This window comes from Austrofundulus limnaeus, unplaced genomic scaffold (genome assembly GCF_001266775.1).
Source record: "Austrofundulus limnaeus strain Quisiro unplaced genomic scaffold, Austrofundulus_limnaeus-1.0 Scaffold320, whole genome shotgun sequence".
NCBI classification, from domain to species: domain Eukaryota; kingdom Metazoa; phylum Chordata; class Actinopteri; order Cyprinodontiformes; family Rivulidae; genus Austrofundulus; species Austrofundulus limnaeus.
The window spans coordinates 164,745-186,341 of record NW_013952722.1 but is presented as its reverse complement, the minus strand read 5'-3'; the positions used below and the strand labels follow the sequence as shown (position 1 = coordinate 186,341).

Sequence of the window (21,597 nt, the reverse complement as noted above, 5' to 3'; positions counted from 1 at the left end):
TAGTTTTTTTGGGGATTTGTAATTTGACCATTTTTTAAACAGCTACTTTTACTTTTACTTCTTTACTTTAAAATGTAACGCCTAGTTGCTTGTTACAAATTAAATCTGTTTGATCTCATCATGAAAGATGATGTTTCTGCACTCTAAAAAATGAAGAGTTGAATTTACTCAACAAAGTCATGTCAATTGGCTCCACTAAGCCTAGTCGAGTCAATTGAGCAAGAAATATACATATATTGTTCAATTTACTCAACCTGGCATACAGGAACCAGTTTGGTTCAGTATATTCAACAATTTATTTCTTAGAGAGTGTGTAAAAGTACTTTTACTTTCCATATTTTTGTGAACAGTTTTATTACTTTTACTTAAGTAGTTTTCTCATCAGTGAAATGTATTTTTACCAAAGTCCTTTTCTGTTCATGTACTCTTACTTAGTTGTTTTTTTTCAAGTATTTTATAGAGCTCTGCATAGTTATTACAGTTCTTGTAAAGCATTTTTARTCTCTCATAACCTTTTCTCATGATTACAGGAACATTTAAACATTCATTGTCTTCCTTTATGTCTGAGCTCAGATTTTTCTTTTCAAAACCAGAAGGTCCTTTTATTGTGTYATGTCTCTTACATAAAGTACAGTGCACATAAAAATGGTCCATTCGTTATTTCAAAATAACTAACTCACATTGCAAGATTGGCCCAGTTCTGGCCCACACTAGGGTTGGGCATAATCGTATCGTGTGCAATTAATCGTCAGAAAAACATTAATCGATTAATTTTTGGCACTTGACGATTAATACAATTAATGCCACCAGGCAGACTAACAGCTTGGTGCTCCTCTCTGCTTCAAATATAACAAACATTTAAAAAATTGTGTAATTTATTTATCTATCAACACAATTTAAAGTTTGATGTATAGCCTGAAGTCTGTAATTTTGACACAAATTGGAAGATTTTTACAAAGAGCCAATTTTCTCCCTATAAAATGTTCATGTGACCAGGATACAAGAGTGTCCAGGGACTCTGGGGGATTAATCGTCAAATTAATCGTTATCGGCTAAATACCACAATTAATCCTGATTAATTTATTTGCCAATATTGCCCAACCCTAGCCCACACATACCACTAACATTTGGCCCATTTGGCAAAGAATGACAGCCTTTTGGTGGCCCAGATGTGGTTTGCCAGAGGTGGTCCATGCATGGGCCAGCACCACGTGACAATCACACTGAGTCAACTTTTCTTTCCACTTAATTTACCAACATTTTTTTGAAAATGTAAGAAAAGTGGGCCCTGAAGAACCGTATAGTTTTTGTGAAGAAAGTGGGCGTTTGTTGTGGTTTTTGGACTGATCAAGTCAGGGAGGCGGCTGAAAAACTTGGGTGGTCCCAGTGACGACCTTGGTGAACACCAGGGTTCCCCGCCGAGCCTGGCCTTTAAGAGTCCAGGAGCATCTCGGCTGGAGGAGCTGAGCGAGAACAGAGCTTGYTGTTTTCGTTTGGAGCTTTGTGTTCCTGAATCGGCGTGAAGTCTCAGTAACACACTCGGCGGGCAGGGAAGGAAGCCTCCTCGGTGCAGTGAGGAGACTGCGCCTCCTTCCTCTGGTCATTGTAGGAGGAGGAGGGAGCAGAGCTGGTTGCAGGAGGTGAAAGACAGATGGTCAGAGGAGAATTCAGGGGCCTGTAGAGGATCGGATCGGCTGGAGAAAAAAAACTGCTTCTTCCTCCAGATCTCTTTCTGGTACATTGTGTCTCCATTACAGTTTCACTGACGATGCAAAACAGTCCGAGAGCAGCTTCTTCACCTCAGGTATGCTCACACACACACACACACACACACACACACACACACACACACANCACACACACACACACACACACACACACACACACACACACACACACACACACACACCTTTCTGAGCTCCTATAGCTGAGAGGTGTGCTGCACCAGGACCGACAGGATGCTGGTTTCCACTCCCCGCGACCTGAGCCTCTTCTCGGGTAGCATCTCTACAGCCTCACAGCTTAGTGGAGCAGAACGCAGCATCAGTGATGTCACAGCGCTAATCTCTCCGGGGTGGTGCTGGGGGGGGGGATTGGCAGATGGATGCTTGTCATAAGCATTTTGATGCTGCGCTGGACGACAGAGGCGGAGAGGATTCTTCGTTTTGAACGAGGTTTTGTTTGGGAGAAGAGCGAGGGTTGTTCCAGGATGGGACGAGCAGCTGATGGAAGCGGCTGAGGAGTGATCCGTTTCCGTTCAACAGCTAGAAACGCTCCCTGAGGTCAGAGACGGGCTCGGGCCCCCGAGCTTCACTCTCCGGTTTCACCGCTGCTGAAAGCCGGAGCAGAGASATCCAGCTGTAACGTCACAGGAACATCATGCTCTCTGTGGACCTCAGTAAACACTATGTGGGGCAGGTAGGCTCTCAGCAAGACAGGGCAGAAATGGCTTTCCTTTAGTGTTTACGTTTCACAATAAGAGTTGGAAACAAGAATAAAATGGCATATTTTAAATAAAATTACAAATTTTATATGATTTTTTCTTTTTTTTTTTATTAAACTACAGCCAGAAAAACCAACATAAATACAGTTAATACTAGCTGCTTAAAAACTGGCTTTCACGTCTCGCAGTTACTGCGTAAACAATAGTTGAAATTATTGCATTGAATTATAATTCTCTCCTTTTTGACTCTTTAATGAAAAGACAAGAACACTTTATTTTTATCCACAGTGAGCTTTATTGTTGTTTCACTATTTTATTTATTTATTTATTTATTTGATCAATCAGGACAGTGCACATTAATGAACAATCTTCTACTTCCAGACTTTAGCATAGTTCCTAATTTACATCTGTAGTCTTGAGGCAGGAAATAACAACTCAAGATCACAACATACAGCATCAGGCAAAACATAAACACGTTCAGACAAATGATACTGTATGACACTAAACAACTTTCAGCTTGATTGAGTCTAAACTGTCAAAAACTTTGCCTAAAACAGGAATAAATTAATTTATATTTTATGTMGCAAAATGTCTTATTTCGCACGTACAGACACAAAGTCTGTAACAGACTCATGTCGTGTTCATGATGAGTTTTCATGTGGACTGATTAGTGATAAATTATTGTTAGCTCAGGCTAACAAGTGATAATCTATGGTTAGCATGAGTTAATGGAAGTGATAAGCTAATGCTAGCTTGGTTATCTAAAGTGAAAGGAATTTGATAACTGACTCCGTCTAATTTTATTTAATTTTATAGTTTATACAGAAATAAATATTAGGTATTAGCAATTACCATACATTATGACATTTATAGCCCAGGCTATAAAGATAAATTAATTAATTAATTGCAATAAATTATTGCATGACACCAGGGCATTTAATAACATAAAGAWAAATAAAATAAAATAAAAAACTTCTTGAAATACAGTTACTAAGAATGAAACATTATACTTATGAGAACAATACGTAAAACAAAATTCAAACAAGTAATTTATGCTAATGTGTAGGAATTACTCCATGATGCTAGCTCAAGTTAGCTGAAGGGATGTGCTAATACTAGCTCAAGTTAACTAAAATGCCATGCTATTAAATTAGCTGATCTGATATAGAAACATTGGGCCTCATGCAAGAACATGTTCGTATTCTTAYCCTAAATTTCTCTTACTTTTGTTCGTACAAAGGGTTCGTACGAACATGTCACGTCAGATTCAACAACCTCTTCTATCTTCAGGAAAAGTGTGTAAATGAGCTGCGTAAATTCCACCTGTTCTATCCAGCTGCTCGTGCACGTGAGAGGAGATTAGCATAATTACCACCCCAAAAACACCATATAAGGCTATGTTTCCTGCCTCAGATACAAGGAAGTGTCCATTCATGAAAATGACAGCGAAAATTAAAAAGAAAAACTTTATGAGTTCAGAGATTGAAGTCCGTCTGTCAGAGATCCAGAAAAGAAAATCTGTCATTTTTAGCAGSTCAGCTGTGGAATAAAAAGAGCTGCTAAAAGTATAAACAACTGTGTTAAATCATTTTCATTTATTCAGAAGACACACCATTGCGCACTGTTCCCCCCCCCCCCATGCGGTCGCAGGTGGTCTCAGATGCGGGTTTGAAATAAGCATTTTTTTTTTCAAAATAAGTCTGGCACTTTGGAGAAAACCCAGGACTTTATGGAGGGATTATGTATCCCCTCTGGCCTGGGAATGTCTCAGAGTCCCCCAGGACGAGCTGGAAGGTGTCGCTGGGGAGAGTGGGGTCTCCTGCAGCCCCCGTGACCTGATCCCGGATAAGCCAGCCGGCCGGACAATTTATATTGTTAGTCTAAATTATTACATTTAAAATTATAACTAATTCAAGCAGAATAACCTATTGTCAAGATAATTACAGAGTGTGATTTATTTTCAACTCAAAATATCTTCAAACTAACGAAATATAAAGTTATTAGTGAAGAAAACCCGTCTGGATAACAGCAGACTGACTGTTCGTAAAATATACGACAGGTCTGGACCACTCGTGAATTTTGTTCGTATCTGAAAAAAATCTTAGAATAWGAAAACATTGGTGAATGCCACAAATTCTCCTAAATCACTCGTACGCACAACTTAAGAACAAATCTGTGCGTACGAATGGTTCTTGCAYGAGGCCCAWTATTTGAAGTYGKCTAAAATGCCCATCTAATGTTAGCTCGCACAATTTTTTAATACGACAAAATTATTAAAGGCAGAACATTTTCATTTTCTTGTAGATAATTATATGCCAACAAAAATTATTCAAAGGTTGTTTATAAATATTTTTCAGATTTTTTTTTCTGTTACAATCTTTGTTTTTTGTTAAATATTTCTTGGAGAAGAGTATGTGAAAGGCTCCAGGCTCTGATGCAGAGCAGGGAGTCRGTGGTGCTGATGTGGAGGCTCTGAAGGAGTTTAGCTGACAGATGGGACAGTAAGAGAGGAGCTTAAAACCTCCGCTCTGACCCTGTTGATCTGTGACCGAGCCAGGGCTGGGCTTGTTTCTGTTTCACATCTTTCTATGTTTTTAGATTTGCTCAAGTCTTTTAATCACCAAAATGCAAATGGCGAGTGATAATGTTTTCAGTTGTTTGGCAAAATGTCTCATGAACCAGTGGACAGAGTTCAACTAAACTCTTGKGTAGTAATGGATGCACATCTGCAGCTAAGTGAATTTGGAAGTCAGCATGATTCAAGATGGCCACCACAGCTGRCTGRCTTTAGCAAACACAAAAATGGCTCTAACTCAGGTAATTTTAAGGTGCTAAGCTAAAATTTGGGATGGTAGTAGCTGAGAGTTTCCCTCGAAAATAGCATGAGATTGATGCTGCAGGTACACATCCTGCTGTCTTCACCAWGAGAACTGTCATGGTCTAATTATTTATATCTGTTTCACCTTGACACTGTCCATCACTCTTATCTTTCTGATAGCTCCGGACGACTCCRCAATGGACTGAACTCTAACAGACTCTTTGGGCTGGGAGCCCTGTGATAGGCTGGACAGTATATTTGGCAATCTGTGATTGGTTGTRAACTGTCACATGGTGTTGACATGATGTTATATTATTGGCTGTATTCTGCTGACGCGTTCAGTCGCAAGCATGCAGAACTTCCTGATTCGGTTCTGTTTGTTTGTTGCTCRTAATTAAACCATATTTGATTATCATATACGCAGACTTTTCTGGTATTATTCCAACGTGTTTCTGCTTTTTGCGACGACAGAACCATCTGTAGTTAGGGAAAAAAACACACAACAGAGGCTGCTAGCCAATCACAGAGCTTGTACAGTCACCAATAATCCGCCCCCTCTTCTGCAAGCCCTAAATCATTCTAAGTTGTATTATAAACAAAACACTAAAGAATTACAGAGAATTCACCTGCTAAATGTTACAGCAGACCTAAAGTGATCTCAGTCTACCATCTTATATTGGTCTTAAYGTTATTTCTCTATTCTACTAAAAATTGTTTGTGCCATGTGAAAACTCCTGATTACTTAAAAAATAATCTATTTTTATTACATTTTACATTTCCCATCACCATTTGRTTACTGATGCAATGCATTCTGGGGATGATGATGATGTGTTACAGTTGAGAAAACATGAAGAGTCAAGGCTAAAAAGCTAAAATGTGGGATAAAAAGGTTAGTTTTTCTATGTTTCTATGTTGTTCTGTACAATATTTGAGTTGAATCAAACATGTTCAGTAGCTCTGGAGCTAGCACCATATTTATTAGCTCTAGAGTTAATGCCATATATTGCCATTTACTAACATATGTGGCATTAGCTCCCTAGCCAATATTATTGGCTCAAGAGCTGAAGCCATATCTCCATATTAGCTCTGGAGCTAACGTGAAAGCTAAAAGGCTAAAGCTGAGGTGAGCCTTCCATGAAGCAGCTCTGTTATCCTCCATCAACTTATTCAGGTAAAAACATCAGATACTGTCCAAAATTAATCTTCAAGCTGGATGAAACTCGCATCAGAGCAGCTGTTTACATCGTTTACCCAGAATGCTTTGTGACATCATTTATTTTTATTACAGTTTGGTTTTTATAGCTGAAATAAAGTTTATTAAATAATGTCTAATGTTACAACTAGTCAGAGATCAGAGATAAAAATAGTTTCTTGAGAAATGAGAGTTGTAGCTGTTTTGATCAAACCTTAAAAACAAGGTTAGAGTGTGTTTTGCGAATGGCTCTCAGCTACTGCCTCTAAATTTGTGCTCAAAATCTGTAAAATTGACWTAGATATTACTGTTTTGTGTTTTCCAAGACCAACTGTCTGCGGTAGCCAACACAGTAAAGAGATTTATATGTGACGGTATTAAAAGCCCAACTTTAACTGCTTTCTGAGCACACCATGGAGGACAAATACTTTACTTCACAGGATWCTCAGCTCACTCCACCTGTCCTATTTCTCAGCGTGTCATAATGTAAACATTCATCACCCCTCCTGTTGTGAAAGCCTCCGGAGAGATCCTTGAAAAAAAGAGGCAGAAATGAGGTCATGTATCTTTCTCTCAGCAAGCTCTGTTATAACGAACACAGGTTCCTAAACGGAGCTGTTGGGAATCAATAGAGCTGTGATTTATCCTGGCTAACAAAGTGAAACACGATGACACCCATAGACATCCTCTTTGTTGTTCTATAACATGTTACACTCTAAAACAAATCTTTGGAGACATAATACACTGTGCTAGTGTTACATGTGAAAACCTTGGTTTATTTGATCTGTGGACAACGAATTGAACAGAGCTGTGTTCATTTGTCTGTGTCGTTAGAAAGAACCACTGGATGAATTTTAACAAAACTCTTAGAAATAATAATTGAAAGAATTATCTACAACTGATAAACTGTTGGAGTCAATTCTGCCTGTTAGCAAAAATATCTCATGAAATATAAAACATAGCTAGATATTAGTTTTTCTATTGCTGATGTACCAGTGATCTACCCAATCTTTTACCCAAGATTTTCTACCAGTGATCTCTAACTCATAATCTACCGCCAATGGTCTTTTACCAGTGATCTTCTACATGATATAGTACCAGTGATATTCTACCAATGAACTTCTACCAGTGACCACCCACCCATGATCTTATAMCATTGTTCTATCCATAATCTACTACATATGATCTTCTACCATTGATCTACCCATAGTCTTCTACACATAATGTTCTACCATTGATCTACCCATAGTCTTCTACACATAATGTTCTACCATTGATCTACCCATAGTCTTCTACCTATGATCTTCTACCATTGATCTACCCATAATCTTCTACCCCTGATTTTCTACCAGTGATCTACCTATAGTCTACTACCCATGATCCTCTACAATTGATTGACCCATAGTCTTCTACCCATGATTTCTACCATTGATCTTACCCATAGTCTACTACCCATGTTCTTCTACCATTGATCTTACCCATAGTCTTCTACCTATGATCTTCTACCATTGATCTACCCATAATCTACTCCCCGTGGTTTTCTACCATTAATCTACCCATAATCTACTACCCATGATCTTCTACCATTGATCTATCCATAATCTACTCCCCATGGTTTTCTACCATTAATCTACCCATAATCGACTACCCATGATCTTCTATCATTGATCTACTCATAATCTACTACCTATGATCCTCTACCACTGATCTTCTACAAATGATCTACCGGTGATCTTCTACCCATGTTCTTCCCATGATCTTCTACCAGTGRTCTKCTACCAGTGATCTGCTACCAGTGATCTSAGCTAATGAACAGTCATTAGCTCAGGCTCCAAAAAGCATTAGCTACAGACACTGCTTTATCTTTTACAATAATCCAATGACCTTTTTGAGGCTACTACAGTTTTACCAGTAGAAGTACCATAGTATTGGCAATCAGTGTAATATCAACCACACAAGATGTTTTAAGTTGGGCCACTWTAGCTTCAATCATGCAGCCCCACATAGGCTTTTATCACAACTGCAGCGGTCAGTTTCTGCTTCATTTGCATGACCTGAAGCACGTTTTATTCACAAACGAGGAGAGTTCAAAGGTATTTGAACTACTACCCGAATGCAGAATGAAATGCTAAACAGCACATCTCATCACAATCTAACAAATGCTGTCAGGCACCTTTGCTCTTTATTCAGTATTTCAGATCTTTTGAAGTGAGATTCTGTGAAAATGTGAACAATTAATATTTTATTTGTTGTAAACTTATCTTTAAATTATCACAGTTTGCACTCAAAGTGTTTTTTTAACCCTAACACCCAGCTCAGCTACAGTTAAGGCYTGTGCATGCTCCATCTGAACTGCTGAGATTGGCTCTCATAGTTAGCAGCTACATGACAAAAATCGCCTCATTCTTTTTGCAGCTTTGAATCTGCCATACAGAACACAGAACAGCCGCAAGACCGCTTGTCAGCTGTTCGGCTTCAAATGGAGTATGTGGAGGCCTTGAATACCAAAGTCARTTGCAGTGGTTTCTAAATTACTTTTATCTGATAACTGTAATTCATTTAATTTAACATTTTTGTTGTAGTTTTATTTTGCAATACAAGTTCCAGCAGAAAAATTATGAGGGCATATAATTGCACAAATTGAAAAATGCTCCTAAGTTAGCCATCAAATTGTTTTTCTTTACTGATCGGACAATTTATATTACAAACAAAAGCTTTGTTACCTATTCCTTAGTAATTATTTTCCCGGTATCTACATTCCCTAGCGCCTATGTTCCCTGGTACCTATATTTCCTAGTACCTAAATTTCCCAATAACTATGTTCCCCAGACTTATGTTCCCTGGTATCTGTTTCCCAGAACACATATATCACCATTACCTACAGTATTATCCTAGTACCTATGTCTCTTAGTACCTATGTTCCCCAGTATCTACGTTCTCGGTTACCTATGTTTCCTAGTACCTCTTTTACCCAAAACATATGTTCCCCTGTACCTATGTTTCTTAGTATTTATGTTCCCTGGTAACTATGTACCGTAGTACCTATTTTCCCAATACCTATGTTTCTTAGTACCTATTCTCCCCTAAGGATCTATGTTCTCTAGAACTTGATCCTTTTTTCTTATGTTCCTGTAGTTCCTATCAAAAAGAAAAATAAGTAGGTCCTCTGGACGGGTTTATCTTTAATGAAACATTTWGTCTCTCCTCCAAGTTTCTCTCTATCAAGGATAAGATCATCTTCATCCCTGAAAGAGTGACCGCTGGCCTGTAGTTGAGTGTAAACTGCAGAGTTCTGACCTGTAGTTGAGTGTAAACTGCAGAGTCCTGACTCGACGAAGTAGCTCGTCTGTGCTGGCTCATTCTTTTGAACAGTGGCTGTTTTGTTTCCCCAATGTATAACTGATCACAGTCCTCCTGACACTTAACAGCATATACTATATTACTCKGTTTGTGCRGATCTTTGGAGAGACGAAACATTTCATTAAAGAAGAACCTGTCCAGAGGAACTTTTTTATTTTATTTTTTTAATAAAAAAAATTTTTCTACCTGGATTATTGAGATACATCATGACAGTAGTACCTAATGTTCCCATAGTACCTATGCTCTCTGGTACCTATGTTAATTTGTTTCTATATTTCCTAGTACCTATGTTCTCTAGTGCCTATGCTACCCAGTACCTATAGATGTTTTCTAATACTTATGTTACCCGGTACCTATATTCCCCAATAGCTATGTTCTCTAGTAGTACATATGTTCCTTTGTTCCCAAGTACCTATGTTCGTTGCCTTTGTGCTTTTATGTCTTTCAGTACCTATGTTCTCAAGTAAGTAAGTTCCTTTGTTATTATGTTCTCTAGTACCTGTTCCTTAGTACCTATGTTCTCTGGTACCTATATTTCCCAGTATTTATGTTCCCCAGTATCAATGTTCTCTTTAATAAATATGTTCCTTTGTTCTTTTTTTTTCCCCAGTACCTATATTCCGTAGTACCTGTGTACCAGAACATATGTTCTCTAGCACCTATGTTCACTATAGTTTCTGGTACCTATATTTCCCAGTACCTATATTCCGTGATGTTTTGTTCTTATGCTCTCTAGTACCTAGATTCTCTAGTACTTACTGTTTATTTCTCAGTACCTACATATGATATTACAATACTGATATTCTCTAGTACCTATGTTCCTTGGTGCCTGTTTCCCAGTGCATATGTTCCCTAGTACTTATGTTCCTTTGTTTTTATGTTTTTATGTTCTCTAGTACCCATGTTCCCTGTTACCTACATTGCCCTGTACCTATGTTCCACAGTAATTATGTTCAGTGTTAATATATACTAGGGAATATAGGCAGAGACCCAACTGAAATTTGCTGTATTGAGATGTAGGACAGTCAATCTTGTATTTTTGGAGCAGAATGTTCTGCTGGCAGCCTGTGTGTTTATTTTTGAACTGTATCTCAGCAAAGAGGCATACTTGAAGATTTACTCAAGTATTAAACCATTTCAAGGCCCCACTAATATCTGTCAAGACTTTCATTAACTGAGTATCTACTAAAGAAGTTAGACTTTTTTCTGGCACAGATTAGGGTAAAGTTTAGACTCATGTGCAGCCTTTTAGCCACATTTGACTAATGCAAATATTACAACCCCAAGTGTGCCCTCACCAGCTCAAGAACTGGTGATATCTGACATTCAGTGACATCTGCTCTTCAGAGAGGAACACTGGTTGTAAATCTGTCAGGGATTTAGACACAATGACATGGGTTTCATCAGGTCAAGAGGCCATTTTGGCTGTTTTGTGTTTACAAATTAGTTCAACATCAGGTGTTCTCCACAAAGACCCATCAATCAGGCTGCAGRTTTATTCTCTGCTCACTTTGATGGGATGTGAAAGTGGGACACATTTCTATATCTGCAGTAAAATGCTGCATAGAAATAGACAGTTTGAAGCTCATTTATATGGCCTGCTTCCATGAGAAGAGGGCGAACTTGTAGTTGGTGTGCGTCGGTTAGCCGAAAAACTACCTGATAAATAAAAGGTAACTGTTATGGTTAAAATGTAAGCTGTCAAACCCCTTGTGGACACAGTTCTGCTAATTCAATAACAGCAATAATAGCAATGCTAACTTTTCATTTGTGGTTGATTTGCTAGTGCTGTTAACATACGTATGTCTCTTTGTGTCCAAGTTAGTTCGTAAAATTTAATTTCAGTGGTGGGCACAGTTCCACTAATTTGCTAACGGTCAATAACAAAGCTAATTTTTCATTCAGCGGATTAGCATTTTGCTAAATTTGTAATACATTGCGATGTATGGCGATCTCTGCTTGTGACGTCATGCATATCATTAACATCAGTTCATTATCTGCTGCTCTCTCAAATGATCTGATAATCAGCATGGATTCTAGAATAGAATAGAATARAATAGAATAGAWTAGATTAGAAAAATATATAATAGAAAAACTGAGATTCAATGTTAACATAACAGAAAAAGACATCTCTAGAGTGATTTTTGACACATCCAACTCCAGGAATCACAGGAGAGATAAGTTGAAACGTCTGCAGGTTTGGTTTGGAAAGCATGTTGGGAAAAACGGTTGGTGTTTTTACTGTGTCTTCTAGATTAGCTTTCTGCATCTATGTGTGTAGTTTAATCACTTGAGTCACAGTGACTGACTGCAGTAGAACTCTGTATGAGGCTAGCATGGATGCTATGAAAGAAAAGCTAGCAGTAAAAACAATCACGTTTACTGTGTTTATGGACAGAAAGTGCAGGGATAGGATCAGGGTGGTCCTGTGTTGATCTTTTGCCTTTGATAAAATTTTGGGAGCAGACATTAAGTCCATGGTTGCTCTTTTTTCCATTCAAATTCAGCCGGTCCCATTCAGTGAGGTAGGTATTCACTAGAGGAGCTATCACGTGACTTTTCATGGTCAGAGCGAGCAGCCATGTTGTGCAGGACGAGGACCGTACATCATGGAAGAGTCTTGTTTCTGAGTCTGAATTTGTGGAAGAAGAAATGTACCATCTGCTGAAAGTAAATAATGGTGAGCTGGTTGGTCCTTTTTTTTTCAGACGGTCTGTGCTGAGAAAGCTCTGAAGAGCTCCGTGAACATTTTGTCAGCTGAATGTTGTCACCAAGACGTGTTCACTTTATGTCAGCATGTCGTTAAAACTGTTTTACATTGACAACCATTATTTTGATTTGGTAGAAATGTTTGTCAGTAAATATTATCATATCAAAAAAAAAAACATATCACCAATTTACACACATCAGCAATATATTATGTTTCTAAAATGCAGAATCTGACCGAAATAATTATTTTTTAGCAGTTAGTAACAATGCATTGTAATTCATTTTGGTAACTACATTTGTAAATATAATGGTTGTTCATTTAACCTGTAATAACTTGCAATATAGTTAATCAATTTCATTTACTACAGTTATGATAAATGTTGATAAATGTTTAAATTGTAAGTCATCAGTTTCAATTTACTTTTGGCACCTTGGTACACTAGGACTAAATTTTAAAATAAAWTTTATTTCATCCCATCTAATAGTTTGATATCCTTTATATACAGTATGAAGGATTTATTATATTTGTAATTTTTTCGTGTAAAAACGGCAGGAGGTTTTTTGCGTTTGAAATTAATGGTAACATTTCAATATTTAATAAGTTGCCATGATTTTTAAAACTTAAATGGAAACATTCATGTACAATAAAACTTGAAGATCATAACTGTCAATTTGTATTTATTTAAACATTTTTATAGAGTATTTGAAAGTACTTTTTGCAATCTATGCATAATCTTTAATAATATCATTAAATGAATACTTGATCAGGTATTTTTTCTTGCTGTCTGGGATTTCCTTATTCAGCTTATGATGACTTGTTTGGAAAAATGTMATTCCTCAATGATGAATTCATTATAGAAAAATTGTATAAAAACTAATATTTATATGCAATTTACTCAGAAATCTAGCCTTGGTTAAGTGACCACATTGAAGCCCACCACTCACAAGACAGTGTTGCGCAACAAATCCAGCCTTCGGAGGACGCAGCCCCAGAATCTGTTAGTCTGCATTTTAGCTTGTGAAAAGTGATCAAAAATACTCCTTCCATGATGACATGATGGCTGTATCCTGAGTCACTGTTATAAGAACTGTAGCACAAAGTTGTGTGCTCCTCCTGCTGGAGTCTGATGCTGTTTTCCTGAATATATAGTTTAAACACAGCTAAATGTGATTAAAAACAAGRAAGCTGCCACAAGAGTTTGATCGCACACCAGTGTTTAGCAGATGTGCTCATGTGACCAGTGTACTAAAGTAACTAAAAACAAGTAGAGGTCCCCATTGGCTTCTGCTACATTTTGTTCTGCTAACTTTAAGTCTACTAATGAACTGTTTACATCACTTGTCAGTTTGTTTACTTGCTGACTGAACTGCTTGTGTTTGYTGGATGTTGATTTGGTTTTATGAACTTTTAGCCAAGATTCTGACCTTTTATGGATAACACACATCTGTACCATTTTACAATAAGGCTCCTCATATAGATGGCTTATAAACAGTTTATAGAAAGGTTATTAATTCACCTGTAAACACCTTACAAACCATTAATAACTGTTTTGTTTCTTGCCAAATATTGAGCCAAATCTGTTCATGTACGTTATCTGAAGTGCTACATTAAACATTTCAGACTAGATTACTACCTTTGTAAACAAAACGATGTATTGGAAACACATATTGTACATATAATATTGTACTGTATTACTGCATTATGCATATCCACAATCAAAGGGAGCCTTAATGTAAAGTGTAAGACAGTATACTCCTTAAGGCTCCTTAATTAATGCATAATGAACACTTAATAATGATTTACAAGATGAATTAATAACCTGTCTATAAACTATTTATAAGCCATCTATAATGGGATTTTTATTGTAAAGTTGTACTCACATCTGTGTTTAAATGACAGATCTTAGGTTAGCGATTATCATTTGTTTTCTTATTTGTTTAGTGGTGTACTATTTGACAACATTTTGCTTATCAGATTGGTGGTTAATGAAGATAAATTTTTTGGTTAGCAGGTTGGTGGTTAATGAAGATAACCTTTTTGGTTAGCAGGTTGGTGGTTAATGAAGATAACCTTTTTGGTTAGCAGGTGGTTAATGAAGCTAATGTTTGTTCATTAGATTGGTGGTTAAGCTAACCTTTTGGTTAGCTGTTCCTACTACTGCTAACTAGCTACAGAATGCTTTAAAATTGTAAGGGAGATATATATATATATATATATATATTTTTTTTTTTTTAGGAAATAAATGTCAAAAATGATTTGAAATAAATTGGGAAATAAATTTGTTTTGGTTGATTCTGAGCATGTTTTTTGTAACACAGATAGAGATTCTCTTTTCCAACATGGTAGATTTACTATCAGACAATACAGACGTTAGTGCACGCTCTTAACTGAGGCTCTTCATGTACATATGTGCATCTAATTTAGTATTTTAATCAGTAAAACTCAACAACAAACTTTATTTACACCACTGCCCAAACACTCACACATCTGCTTGAGTGCAGTGGCTCATTTAACACGCGGTGATATGAGGGTATCCCCTCGTCGTCGGTTYGTGGCTCGCTCAGCCTGAGGCGTTTGCTTCTCTGCTCCTGTTTGTTGCTCGCTCCTCCCCATCACACCACAGCCTGCAGCGAGCTGCAGAAACGCATCAGAGAGCGAGCTGCAGAAACGCATCAGAGACCCGCCAAGGAAAGACAGAAACATGCTCGTGTTATGTTGGAGCGTGTGTGTGTGTGTGTGTGTGTGTGTGTGTTCATCCTCCCCGCCCCCCACCCCCCGAGACTCCAGTCACGTGCTCTTTGTTCCCGTTTTCTCTCTGAAATCTCCATCAGCAAGCGGTGGACCAGCGGAGAAGCAGAGCAGCGTTAATTCTCTCCATCGTGCGGGGGCCCCCTTCGTCACTGATCCCGCTGGTCAGAGACGAAGGTTTTATCCCCTCCTGTAAGCGCTGGCGCATTAATCTGAACACAGATTGGTGAGCGGAGCCAGGCTGGGCCAGGGTCAGCAACATGAGGCAGAGGAAGCCAGTGTCTATAAATAGAATCTGGGACCTGCAGGGAGGAGTTTGTGGCTCATCTGTCAAACTGTGAAGCTTTTTTTTGTGGGACTGAAAGAGATGAGTGGAGGATCAATCAGTGAATGTGTGTCAATCTTTATTTCATGCAAACAGTCACACATAGCAGGCAGGTGTGGGCCAGGTCTGGAAATGATGCTATTGTTTTTAAGATGCCATGACTGGCCCCATTGTGGTTTGSTTTACCTGGCCCAAATCTGTCAATTCCACAACTGGCCTGGCTTGGGTTTATGTGATGCTGGCCCATGCGTGGACCACATCTGGCCCACCAAAAGGCCGTCATTCTTTGTARTATCTGGGCTGAGTGTTTGTGCTTTGTGTTGAACAGAACTGAGCCAGACAAATTTTGCAATGTGTGGTTGTTTCGTGATAGCAAGCAATATTATTTTAAAAAGTTTTTTTTTTTTGCTACACTAAAAAATGTAAATAGAAACTGTTGAAAAGAAAGGTTTTCTGTCAAGTATAAGCAGTTCTGGGGTTTTGGTAATTCCACTTCTCCAGACTCTTTTCCACTCTCTCCTGTGAGTAGTGTTGGCTCCCTGCAACCATTAGCTCCGAGCTGAAATTACTTATATAAGCCTCTAATCGCAGAACAACAATAGCCGTGTTTCCATTGCAAATGTGCGCAAAACTTTGTGGAAAAAACACAGTTTTGCAATTGCAGTGTTTCCATTAAGTAAGAAATGCTGTTAAAATCACGCATGAATACAGTATGTTTGTTCTCATGATAAGTCATTACAAACATGGCGGCAATGGATGCAAACAATCATGCATGTTGCTACCACGACACTAGCGCTCATCATCAGAGGAGACATCGGCGTCTTTTCGAGGCTTTCGAGCGACAAACCTCTTATACTTGGGAGTGGCTACGTAGGCTGTGTTTTTGGGAAACTGTAGTCGGTGAGTTTACTACATCTACTTCCTGTTGTCTTCTTCTTTGTCGTCTTTCTTGCCAGTAGAAACATCGTGACTCCCGCGATGCGAAAAAAGTGTTTCCATTACAATTTTGCGAAATACACCAATTTTGATACAGCTGAAAAACCACTTCATCCTAGCGCAAAACCATTTTAATTAAAAAACAAATATTTTCAAAATTGGCGTGTTTCCATTAAGCAAATTTTTTTTCGAAATTCTAATTTGCGCATTTTTATGGTCAATGGAAATGCAGCTAGTGACATGTTTTGTTCAAATTTTTGCCTAACGCTAGGCAGGATCATGATAACGCCAATGCCCCAAATGCCCTTGATGTTATTTTTTTTATCCATGGGCAGAGCTAGAGTGTGCCAACCCCAAATAATTAACAAGTGGTTGAGGATCGTAGATTTTGTATTTGCATTTAGACTTTGTTAAAGATTGTTCTCCAATACTACACTACTATTTAAATTTCCAATGGTGCACGTTAAACAATGGCTGAATTATAGCTCTCTGGGAAATTAGCATTAGTGGTTAGCTTATTTTAGAAATAGCATTGGAAATCATAATGGGAATTTTCTTAGCTACTCCACAACAAATTTAATCTTAGTAAGTCTTAAAATGGCTGAATTATAGACTTTCATAGTTAACTGTGATGGCCATCGTGAATTAGCAGTTAGAATTTGGTAAAGATTGTTTTCAGCTACTTCTACACTAATCTTCAGCTTTGTATGTCTAAAAATAGCTGAATAATAAGTTGTGACTAGCATTCAGCATGTTTTTGGATCACTCTTAGCTATGATCACACAAAATTATATTTCTTAAAACAGCCAAATTTGCCATTTAAATTTAGGTCACCTTCAGTTTTCAAATCCAGAGAGCGTTTCTTGTTTTGTATGTGCCCCAATAGAAAAACACCTTGGCCATCACTTTGCCACTCGTTGCAAAAAAGTCTAGCTTCACCTAGCTTCACCCCTTTTTCTAACCAAGGCAAAACCCAGCACGGGCAAGTAAGTGAAATAAAAACACAAAACACCCACCGTCTTTGGCTACAGCTTAAAAAGTGGGCGTGGCTAAGTTTGATTTATTCCCCTTCACCAGTTGAACATGTTAAATTGGGATAATTTGATCAAGGCTTTTTGGCGTTCTGTCATTAGCCAACAAGTGCTGAAAGTTCGACACCTCTTTGTGGTACCATCATGTTGATGCACAAGTTTTAGGTTTTAAAAATGGTGGATTGGCAACATTACCTGTGTTTTTATGGACTCTCCAGTGGTTGTGTAATGATTGTGGAGGGTTGGCTTTGAGAAAACTTATCTGTCACTTTACTATGAACTTAGCTGAGGGATCTTTAGGAAGGTCTATCCAGAGGGACGAGATGACGAATCCTTGGCTGTGTCCAAAACGACAGGACGGGTCCTCCGAAGGTCGAATTTGTCGGCCGCATACGTCACAGCGCCGCGACGAAGGACGCCCCAAACCGAAGACTTCTCCGATGCGGCCGACAAATACGTCCTTCCTTTTCCCCGATTGGAAGGACAGGTCTGATCGATCCTTCCCGGCCCAGCGTATCCCATAATGCATTGCGGCCCGACCGGAGATTTTTTTTAAGCTAGTAATGGCGGACGAAGCGAGAGAAAAGAATACGTTTTAAATAAAAAATATGGCGATAAAAAAATTTAAAAAATTTAGCGGTTGTAATTCTAATACTTTTATCATTTGTATGGACATGTTTTTAAATATTATTTTTGTCATAAAAAAACGCRAAATAAACATGCACCTACAGCGGGTCAATTAGTTCTTCAAATGTTACTTTTAAGTTAATTTTTTAGTTTTGTGATATTAATAATGCTAATATATCAGTATTTTTCTAATTTTGATCTATTTTTGCTTCTGTTTAGCGTCGTCACAGTTGCTAGGTGACATGACGTACGCCGGGGTGGAGGGGAGGCTAGACCGTCCAAATTCACAGCCTCTTTTTTTCCGGTCTTCCCGGTCTACCAAGGACCCGGCCCACCTCGACCGGGTAGTCTGGGTCCTCTGGAGGACCCGGCCTGTCGTTTTGGACACAGCCCTTATCTGTCCTGTTTGTGCCCAGCCCCTGTTAGTGATTCTGTGTACAGTAAGCCTCCTAAGCCAGCACTCTGCATCTGTCCACTCTCTGTTTTGATGCTCAGGCTTGTTCCTCACATGCGTGTCCATGTGTGTGCATTATTGTGTAAGACAGAATGTCATGCAAACAAGGGATTTGTATTTTAATTTCCCCCAGTGAAACATGACTACTGGCTGAAATCAGAGAACTACATACCAGCCTGCTTCACACATGCCAGAAACACAAACAATGGAGTGATTTTTATTTTCTGCATCTTTATTCTGATTCTGTCGTGATCACACTTGGATGTTCTCGCCACCTATTTCTGTCTTTTTGTCAGAACGATGCAGACCAAGRTTTGTTTTATTAAACAGAGATAATAATAAAAAAGTTCAAAACAATTTTCCAGCAGTGAAGGAACTGATGGTGAGGTGACCTGACAGCTAATTCACCGCGGACGTCAGGAGAACAAAACCTGACATGAGAAGAGACGGAGTAAAGGGATGTAGGAGGCGTGGCTGTAACATGTTAGTGTGTTCATGGCCTGGAGTTGTTGGCCAGCACCTCTCTGATTAATAAGGTTTACGATAAAAGAAAATATTTNGCCCTAAAGCACTAATAGGGGAACACATTTTCTGATTAGTGCTTTAGGGCTTTTGCTAATTTAGAAAATTATTAGTGGATTAGCACTCGCTAAATTTAGAAGCACTAACTGAGGTCTTTAAATGTTATTGATCAACGTAAATGTTAACAGCTGAGGGTGAAAACTGTCTCACATTCTGTTCATATGTGAGTCACTTATTCACCAGGTGACAATATATGAACACAAATCCAGCTGAGGAATGTCTATGATAAGACTTCAGAGAGCAACATGACATCATGCGACTCCTGTTGTCTGTTGAACAATGTTCATGTGTTGACTGGGTTATTTTAGTGCTTTAGAATTAGCTTTTGATAACATTTTCAGTGCTTTAGTGCTTTAGAATTAGGGGATCTAAATATTTGAGTTAGTGCTTTAGTGGAACTAATTTTAAGATTAGTGCTGCCCACCGCTGATGATAACAGATGAACTTGTAGTTCAACATGGTTCCAGTGGTCCAGCAGAGGGCGTCAGAGAGTCACCTTCAGTCCACCCTGCATCTTTATGGTTCCTGTCGAGCTGCAACAAGAAGCACAAACCTTCATGACTGCATCATGTTTAATGGATGGATGCATATAAAATGATCATAAACACAAAGGGAGGGGCTGTTTGTTTCATCTCACAATAAATATGATGCAAATATGAAACCAATGTGGCTGTTTTGACGGGTTTTTTCTAAAATAAACCATTTAACGCTTTAAAAATCTGAGCAGTAAAACATGAGGTGGTCGGCCTCCTCCCCGCCACACAGGCTAGAACAGAGCCCCCCACACACGGTGACTGTGGGCGCCCCCACCTTCCTTCCTCCTCGGTGCGTAAAAGCGATGCGGGGCAGCGGGATGCGTTGCGCCTCCATTTAACAAACCCACCGGTGACTGAGGGGGTGAGGACAGGAGAGGGAGGGTTAGAGGGAAGGAGGGAAGGGGGGCATCGCTCCCACAGCAGGTCAGTTCTCGTTTCTTCTTCTTGTTTTTTTTCTTTTCTTCCTCTGAGCCGCGTTTGGACGGAAGGAGCAGCTCAGTTCTGAGAAGAGGAGAGGAGTGAGAGGAGAGGAGAGGAGAGGAGAGGGGGGGCAAACATGGACATCAAGGACCAGGGAGCCCAGATGGAGCCGCTTTTACCCACGGTAAGACCCAGACCACCCACATGCACGTGCCTTTAACCCCCCAGCCTCTAAAGCTGTTTAATGATGAGGGAGGACAGACCGTCCTCATGTAGGTGGGCTTCAGTGGAGTCCATCAGCAGAGCAGGTCTGATCTGAACCTGCTCCTGCACAACCCAGAGGGTCTCAGACCGCATCACGGGGGGGCTGCAGGGGGGCTGATGAGCTGCGGGTTCAAGATGTTCCCAGAGCCGCAGGTGTTTGATGGCAGCAGTGAGGAGGCAGAGGGAGGCGTGTTGCCTCATCAGTGGGATGCTCTGTCACCAGAAACGGGCAGAAACCAAAGATGTTGAAGCTGAAGCTGTTTGGAGCAACACATGACGGCAGGAAGCAGCCCTGCAGTCCGCCTCATTAACATTCCTCTGACGTCCTGTGCTCAGCGTCACACAGGTTTCTGTGAAAACACAAAGCCGTCAGAGGACGGGTTCTGTGAGGACCTGCAGTCATTTCTGCCCGTCCTTCCTCCTCCTCCTTCCTCCTCCTCCTTCCTCCTCCTGCGCAGTGATGGTTGTCATGGTTTCACCAGGATGTGCACGACTGTAGAGCTACTAGTTTAGGGTTAGAATCTCCATTAGCATCCCAAGGTCAAACATGAAAGTATGTCGCAAAGATAATGGCTTGTATCAAACTGTTGAGTTAATAACATGTTGAGGAATTTCCTAACATGTCTTGTTTTTTATTTTTATTTTCAGGAACAAGCTGCTCAAGGACACAAGGACGTGGTGAGTTCAACCTGCCTGTTGTTTTTTATAACAAAGCTTTGTCTGAAACTCATTTTTACCAGGACCATATGAGTATCGTAGTGGCCCACAATGGGCCAGTTGTAATTTGAGGTAGGATAGTAGGCGGAGTCAGACAAACAGTGGGCGTGGTCACTGTTTGTAGGGGACATGGTCAAGTAGGGGTCTCCGCGGACGAGTGGGTGTGTCAATTCTAAAGCGACACACCTGATTTGATGGACTTTTTAAAGGGACACACCTGACTGGACAAGCAAAAAAGGGGCGTTACTGTACGGCACAACTTTTTCTGGAGAACCCTACTTGGGTCACATTTCTCCTGGTTAACCTTAGTGTTGGGGTCAGGGTCAGGCTGCAAAGAGGTCAAGCAGGATCTAAGGCTGTGTCCAAAACAACAGGACGGGTCCTCCGAAGGCCGAATTCGTCGGCCACATACGTCACAGCGCCGCGACGAAGGA

General features: G+C 39.5%; 1 protein-coding gene across 3 annotated transcripts in view; it reads left to right on the top strand.

Moving 5' to 3' along the window:
• The first annotated feature begins 2,124 nt into the window (after positions 1 to 2,124).
• The window catches only part of LOC106527369 (sodium-driven chloride bicarbonate exchanger), a 50,855-nt gene continuing 31,382 nt past the window's right edge, over positions 2,125 to 21,597 (top strand). Inside the window, exons 1-2 of one of the 3 annotated variants that reach the window (XM_014022229.1) lie at positions 20,096 to 20,366; positions 21,095 to 21,124. In XM_014022229.1, coding sequence (XP_013877683.1) covers positions 20,319 to 20,366; positions 21,095 to 21,124 — 78 coding nt within the window. In that variant the 5' untranslated portion in view covers positions 20,096 to 20,318. Of the gene's footprint in view, positions 2,419 to 20,095; positions 20,367 to 20,900; positions 21,000 to 21,094; positions 21,125 to 21,597 lie in introns of those variants that run through there. The other 2 variants (XM_014022232.1, XM_014022231.1) reach the window with 2 other exon arrangements.